Source organism: Peromyscus maniculatus, chromosome 17 (genome assembly GCF_049852395.1).
Source record: "Peromyscus maniculatus bairdii isolate BWxNUB_F1_BW_parent chromosome 17, HU_Pman_BW_mat_3.1, whole genome shotgun sequence".
In the NCBI taxonomy this organism is placed as follows: domain Eukaryota; kingdom Metazoa; phylum Chordata; class Mammalia; order Rodentia; family Cricetidae; genus Peromyscus; species Peromyscus maniculatus.
The window spans coordinates 52051055-52058574 of record NC_134868.1 but is presented as its reverse complement, the minus strand read 5'-3'; the positions used below and the strand labels follow the sequence as shown (position 1 = coordinate 52058574).

General features: G+C 44.2%; 1 protein-coding gene across 1 annotated transcript in view; it reads left to right on the top strand.

The window, feature by feature from the left end:
• The window catches only part of Agpat5 (1-acylglycerol-3-phosphate O-acyltransferase 5), a 48600-nt gene continuing 41080 nt past the window's right edge, over positions 1-7520 (top strand). The window contains exon 1 of the mRNA XM_006998530.4: positions 1-322. Coding sequence (XP_006998592.1) covers positions 104-322 — 219 coding nt within the window. The 5' untranslated portion in view covers positions 1-103. The remainder of the gene's footprint in view (positions 323-7520) is intronic.

Below are 7520 nucleotides of genomic sequence, written 5' to 3'. Positions count from 1 at the left end.
GCGGCCGGCCCCGCGCGGTGATTGGCGGGCGGCCGGCGGTGGCTGAGGTCCTGGCGGCCGCGCGGGCAAGGCAGGCGGAGTCGGCGGCCGGCGAGCCGAGAGGATGCTGCTGTCCCTGGTGCTCCACACGTACTCTATGCGCTACCTGCTCCCGAGCATCTTGATGCTGGGCTCGGCGCCCACCTACCTGCTGGCCTGGACGCTGTGGCGGGTGCTGTCGGCGCTGCTGCCCGCCCGCCTGTACCAGCGCGTGGACGACCGGCTTTACTGCGTCTACCAGAACATGGTGCTCTTCTTCTTCGAGAACTACACCGGGGTCCAGGTGAGGCGCGCCCCCCCTCCGCTCCCCCCGGGGGGACGGTGCAGCTTGCAGCCCGGCGAGCACGTGCTGCAGCACCCGGCCCTCCCGCCGCGGGGCGGGGTGGGGTGGTGGTGGGGGAGAAGTTTGTGCTTCTCACCGGAGGGTTCCTTCTGGAACGTCCTGCAGAGGCTAAGTGTGTTCCCGGGTCCACCCCCCCACCCCCCTCCGCGCCCCGGCCGGCTGTTCCTGCCCGTCTCGGTGCCTGGCAAAGTAGGGCATTGAGTCCGAGGTGGGGATGGTGGGACCGGCCCCGTTTGCACGGCCTGCCGAGGGCTTTTAGACGAGGAAGCCCTCTAGACGCTGACCGGAGTGACAGTTGTGAAGGACAACTCTTCGCCTTGCGTCCCTCCCGGGTGAAAGCGAGAGCCTGGCGAGGAAATGAATACATTGGTTACAATAGGAGCCTCACTGTGGATACAGTTCTCCGCCAGCTTCCACTGGGCTTCAATGCGGGGCTGATCGCTGCTCAGATTGCTTTCTTCCTGCTACTGTTTCTTTTTTTTTCTGTGGAGGTTGAACTTGGAAAACAACAAAAGTAGAAAGAAGAGGTCTCCCAACATGGCTTAGTGGTATGAAGTCTCTTAAAAAAAACCTTGCAAGTGTGCTTCTCTTTTAGTTTTCAGTTTGCAAGAAGAGCTCTGTTTGGGATCCCCCTCATGTTCAGGATGGACAGAATGGAGCTGTATCATTTATGTTTTAATACACACACACACTTCGCAGCTCTTTTCATTCTGTGTCAGGGGATGCAGTTGGTTAGAGATCCTTATTGAGTTTGCTCCAGTTGGAAATGATGTCTGAGGAAGGGAATTAGGAGAGGCGAGGAGTCACTTACTATCTTATAAGTGTTTTCCTAGGAAACAGAAAAATCACCGTTCCATGTCGAGGTTTCTGATCAGTTGCCTTTTAGAATAGGATATCATTCAGAATTTTCAGGAATTCCAGGCTGATGGCTAGAATTCCTCCTTCTGCCACTTTACCAAGTGTGTCACATGAATGTATGGTATAACCATGGGTAAGTATTTAATTTCACATATTTTCACTAGCTGTTGGGACAGCTGGGAATGTGACTTAAGGTTGCTGACCTTGCACATGACAAGTACCCCTCAGAGCCTCAGGGACCTCAAGTGCGGCCCATATTCTTGCTGCAGAGACATTCAGGATGAGTCAGAGTGAAGCAAAGTTAGAGAGTTTATTGATTGGGAGAGAGGGCATGCATTTGAGGACAGGCGAATGGAACATACCCCAGTGTTACAGCAGCTGCGGTAGAGGTGATTTGAGGACTTTTGGAGTTACTAGTATGAAGGAGGTAATCTTAAAACTAAGATTAAGAGAAAGAGAAAAAAAGGTGTTCTTCTCCTTTTCCATATCGAGCTCTAGAAACAAACTAACCAGGGTCTCACCATGTAGTCCTGGTGAGCTGGAGTTCTGTACGTAGACCTCATAGTCCTCAAGCTCACAGAGATCTGCCTGCCTCTGTATCCTGAGTGCTGAGACTAGAGGCATGTGCTACCATGTCTGGCCTCAACTTTCTTTAGTATATGAAACTTAAAGGGGGTTCATGATGGTATTGAACAAATTTACACAAGGAAAAAATATGACTAGACAGGAATATAGATCAAAATAAAAATCATAGTGAGTAACCGTTCATTGGTCACAAGAGTTTAAGACAGGCTTTTTTCTTCCTTGGTTCACTAGCCATATTAGTAATCTTATGTGTAATAAATAGTTTTAGAGAATATGTACAGTGTAAGATAGTCTCCAGGCAGCTGTATCCAAACTCTTACTTACAATTCCTCCTCAGTTCCACCTGAGGAGGGAGAAGGTGAGGGTGAGGGTGAGGGCCTCTTTTGTTGTGCAGAAGCAGATTGATTGTGTGGTGTAACATTGGATTCTGTGAAAATATAGGTGCTTCTATTCTCATTTTTGAGATCATATTCATTACTGAAATTCTGAATAACTTGTATATCCTTTCAGGTTTAAAATATCTTTGTGTGCATGTACATGTGTGTATGGACTGCATGTCTGTAAGTATTCATATTCATGGTTATGGGGCCCTGTGTCATGGCATACATACAGAGGCCATAGGACAGCCTTGGGTGTTGATCTTCGCCTTGTACTTCAAGTCAGGGTCTCTTGCTCCTCATGTGTGTGCCAGCTCAGCTGGCTTTTGAGTTTCCAGATCCTCTCCTGTGTCTGCTTCCTTCTCACTGCAGGAGCACTGGATTACACACAGCGGCTTGTCTGGCTTTCTGTGGGGTCTGGGGATCTGAATTCAGGACCTCATGCTTATGTGACAGGTGCTCTACCCACTGAGCCATCTGCCCACACCAGTGTAGAGCTTTTTTCAGGTTCCTGTAGTTAGTCACTACTGAAAGTGAGCAGTGTGTCCCTTTTCCCATTTATTCCTTTAGTTTTATTAATCTAAAATCCATTGAAAGGGATGGACTGGAGGGACTGGAGAGATAGACGTCAGTGGTTAAATGGACTGTTCTTACAGCAGACCCGAATTTGCTTTCCAGAACCCACATTGGTTCTTTCACAGCTACCTGTAACTCTAGCTCTGACCCCCTTGGGTACTAGTATTCACACACACATATCCCCACCCCTCCATATGCATACTTTAAAATTATTTTTAATCTTAGAAAAAGGGGAGGGGGGAGGAAAGAAAAGCAGCTGGAGTCTCCTTAACATTGTAAAAAGTCCATTTCTCGAGGCTACCGCAACAGATTACCTCAGGATTAGTGGCTGAAACAGATCGAGTTATTCTCACAGCTCCAGAGGCCAGAAGTCTGAAGTCAAGGTTTAGTGTGGATTTCATTCCCTCTAGGATTTTTGTGTCTTTCAGTTTCTGGATGCTGGCCACTCTCTTTGACTAGAGGCCTATCCATATCTGCCTCATAGTGTCATTTCCCCTTTTCTGTCTCAAATCTCCATCTCCCTTTGTATTGTGGTGACATTTGTCATTGGATTGTAACCTGTAGGCCCACCTGGATAATCTAGGATAACTTTGATCGCCTCGAGATTCTTAATTTCATCCTCAAGACTAGTTAAAAACAAAAATAAGCAAGACATTTATTTACTTGTTTGGGTACACTTGTTCCACGGTGTGTGTGTGTGTGGAGACCGGAGGACAACTTTCAGGAGTCACTTCTTGTCGGTCCCAGGGATGGAATTTAGACTGTTGGGCTTGGCAGCAAGCACCTTTACCCGCCGAGCTGTCTTGCCAGCCTCAGAGACACCTTTTCAAAATAAGGGAGTGTGCACAGCTTCTAAGGCTTAGGGTGTGGATGTAGGGTCTGGGGGCCACAGTTCAGTCCTTTACAACAGTGAGTTCTGAATACTCAATATTTTGTTTGTATTTCTTAGTTTAGTGTTATAGCTTAGTATTTGTTTTTGCTTTCTTTGATGTACAAGTAAAAGGCTGGCTTCCTCTGCTCTGGTTAGCTTAAATAATCTCCTATAATACTTTACTTTCTTATTTATGAATTTGTAAATTTACCTCACATTCCTTAAGCAAAACATGTGATTAGTTGTCTAATTTTCAGATCAAGCTGATTTCTGAATAACAACTGACTTCTTGATAATGTTTTGGTACTCTCTTCTTTTTTTTTAAATTTTATTTTATGTGTGTATGAGTGTTTTGCATGTATGTATGCGTACCATGTGCCTGCCTACAGGAGCCAAATAGAGGGCATTGGATCCCTTGGGACTGGAGTTACAGATGGTTGTGAGCCACCATGTGGGTGCAGGGAATTGAACCTGGGTCCTCTGCAAGTGCTTTTAACTGCTGAGCCAACTCTCTAGCCCTCTTTTAATTCTTAATTGATTATGAAATGACTATCTCCTGATAGCTGATAGTGTACCAAAACCCAACAATATGAGCAAACCCTTCAAACAAGACCTCATAGCAGATGTGACATAACCTTTGTTTGTTTTTCAAGACAGGATTTTTCTGTGTAGCCCCAGCTGTCCTGGAACTCCATCTAGACCAGGGTATTTTGAGTTCACAGAGATTCATCTGTCTCTGCCTCCCAAGTGCTGGGATTAAAGTTGTGGGCCACCACCACCTAGCAACTTTTTTTTAATTTCAATTTTTATTCATACTTTTACATGGTCAGATCATAACTGACTTTAAGATTATTTCTAGACAGGTTCTTTATAGAGTCAAATAGAACAATTCTAAGCCTTACAAATGAATTTTTTTTTTAAAAAAAAAATATGGCAAATGCACAATTTCTGCAAATAAAATTGTACTAACCCTTCTTGGTATCAAGTGAACAGCTTAGGCACATATCTGGACATTGCCCATGAATCACATAGACATGAGGAAGAGATAACTTTTATGTTGAGAGTTTATACATGATAGGACGAGGACATTTGCATTTGGTTTTGCTTTTGTACAAAAAGAACTTGGATTATTCTGCTTGGAGACCCAGAATAAGAGGCCATGTTTGTCCTTGAGCCAGAGTTGAAGACAGACTTGTGGGGAGCTGAGTAGGAAGTGTTTAATGCTGGCAGAGGGGTGACTGGGACATCTCCAAAAAAGAAATAGCAGCAACTGTGTCTTGCCATCTTTAGTTGCAGTAAAGCTGAATTTATCACATCTCTGATCAAAGACTCTAGATGAGTACTCAGGTTGAGATCGCCACATAGACTGTAGTAGTCATGATAGAAAATGAAATATCTTTATTTTCTTGTTTATATATATTTTTTTCAGACAGGGTGCCACTCTGTAGCTCAGGTTGGCTTAGAATTCACTCAAGGGGCTGGAGAGATGGCTCAGAGGTTAAGAGCACTGGCTGCTCTTCCAGAGGTCCTGAGTTCAATTCCCAGCAACCACATGGTGGCTCACAACCAACCATCTGTAATGACATCTGGTGCCTTCATCTGGCCCTCAGGGATACATGCAGGAAGAACACTGTATATGTAATAAATAAATCTTAAAAAAAAAAAAAAAGCATTCACTCGAGCTTATAGTGATCCTCCTGCTTCAGCGTTCTAGGTCCTGGGATTAAAGAAGGAAGCTACCACACCTGGCTTTAACATTTTGAGTGTATATTGTGTGTATGGTGCTTGTGTGTGAGTGTTCAGGTGAAGATGTACACACAGGGAAGCCAAAACAGGATGTGGGTTGTCTTCCTCTATTACTCTCCCCCTATTGCTTTAACATGGGGTCTCTAAACTCAGTCAGAAGCTTGCCATTTTCAGCTAGGCTAGCTAGCCAGCACATTTTTGGGATTTACCTATCTATCCATAAATTTTGAAATTACAGGCATGCACAGACATGCATGACCTTTTTTTAAGACTTGGGAACTTGTGGTTCAAACTCAGGTCCTGATACTTTCAGGGCAAGTACTCTTACCTGTTGAATCATCACCCCAGTCCTTTTAGCTTTTTTTTTTTTTTTTTTTTTTTTAAGTTATTAAAAGTTAATATGCGTGGGCTGGTCAAATGGCTCAGTGGTCAAAGTCACCTGCCACCAAATATGACCTGAGTTTGATTCCCAGCTATTCTTAAAAGTTGTCTTCTGACCTCTACAAGCACAAGCTCGGGTTGGGCCATATGGGGAGACGGGAGGGGAAGGGAGAGAGGAGAGAGGGGAACCAGGTGCAGCAGCCTGGAGGCCAAAGGTACAAAAGGGCGGGTAACCATAATATCTGGATTATGTAGGGAAGAGTTTCTGGGGAAAGGGCAGCCCAGCCCCTGGACTGGAGAATTCAGGGTAGAGGGTGGGGGGTGGGCTGGTGAGAGTGAGATATGCTAGCCATACTCTGTAATGTTAAGGAGAACCTGGAGGCCAGGTCTGCTTTGATATGTTAAATAGGCATCTCAGCCATTTGTCCCCTGGTTTGAAACTTAACACTAAGAAGCATGAAGTCCTGAGTTCAAATTCCTAGCAATCATATAAAAAGTCATGCATGGCTGTGTGTACCTGTAGCCCCAGCACTGTGGTGGATGGAGACAGGATCAATGGAGCTTGGTCGCTGCCATCCTAACTTCAGCTTTAGTAAAGACCCTGTCTCAAGGGCATAAGGTAGAGAGTGATAGAGCAGGGCCCCAGACGTCCTGCTCTAGCCTCTAGGAGTGAATATGGGCATGCACACATATGCATACACCACTCATACCCACAACCCAAAATTAATTCATGTTTCAAGTATTCGAGTATTTCTCTTCTCATTGCAATGAAATCAGTAAAAACTGGTTATTGGTATTTGAACATGTTTCCTCAATACTGGTGAATGTTTTTGTCACCATTGTATTTCCACCTAAATTTGTTGTTAACAATTAGAATTTACTTTAAAATATAATTCCCATTAATGGCTTTGACTGCTATTCCCGTCTGGCCCAAATATTAGTGTTGTATTAATCAAATTGTAGTAACAATGAATCTTAGGTTATTGTTTATTTACATATTTATTTTGGGATACAGAGTCTCACTTTATAGTGGACACCAACCTTGAATCTGGATATCCAGCTTGGGTCTCAACAATAGCTGGGATTATAGGCCTGTGCCATCACCCCTTGGCTGAGATCCTTTATGTAAAATAAGTTTAAAATTTTCAATGGACCTGCTTTATGTTATAGAATAGTTTGAGAGTACTGGGAACAGATAGTGGTTAGATCTGAGTTGCTGCTGTTTGTATAATGTGCACAGACTCTAGACTTCTCTAGGCTTTGTACCTTGCACAGAAGCTTCTTTCAAGTTCTCAGAAACCTGGCGGCCATATAAAGCTGGTTTGTTCTTTCTGACTTATCGAGCATCCTAAACTTCCTGAGTCAAGTTTGCATCTGATTCTTGCTGAAGGCAGCTAAATTCCTGGGATGAAATATGTTTACTTAGAGTTGGATGGGACTCCTAGGTCATCCAGTCTGATCGTTGTATCAGGTCTGAATTCTTTCCACTGTCAGTGATCTTAAAAAAAATGTTAATTGTTTTTACCCTCAGTTTTGTTCCTCTTTGCTTATTTATCATCCTTGTGATTCTTAAACATACTAAATTACTTGCTTTGTTTAGCTGGGAGCAATAGACCTGGGTAGACCTGGGTGTGCCTTTGCTTAAGCAGATTGAGCAAAACCTTTGGTTCAGGAAATTAAAACATTTCCCAAGTCTAATTCTAGTCTAACACAACTTAAATCTGGCTAAGAAACTGGCTAAACT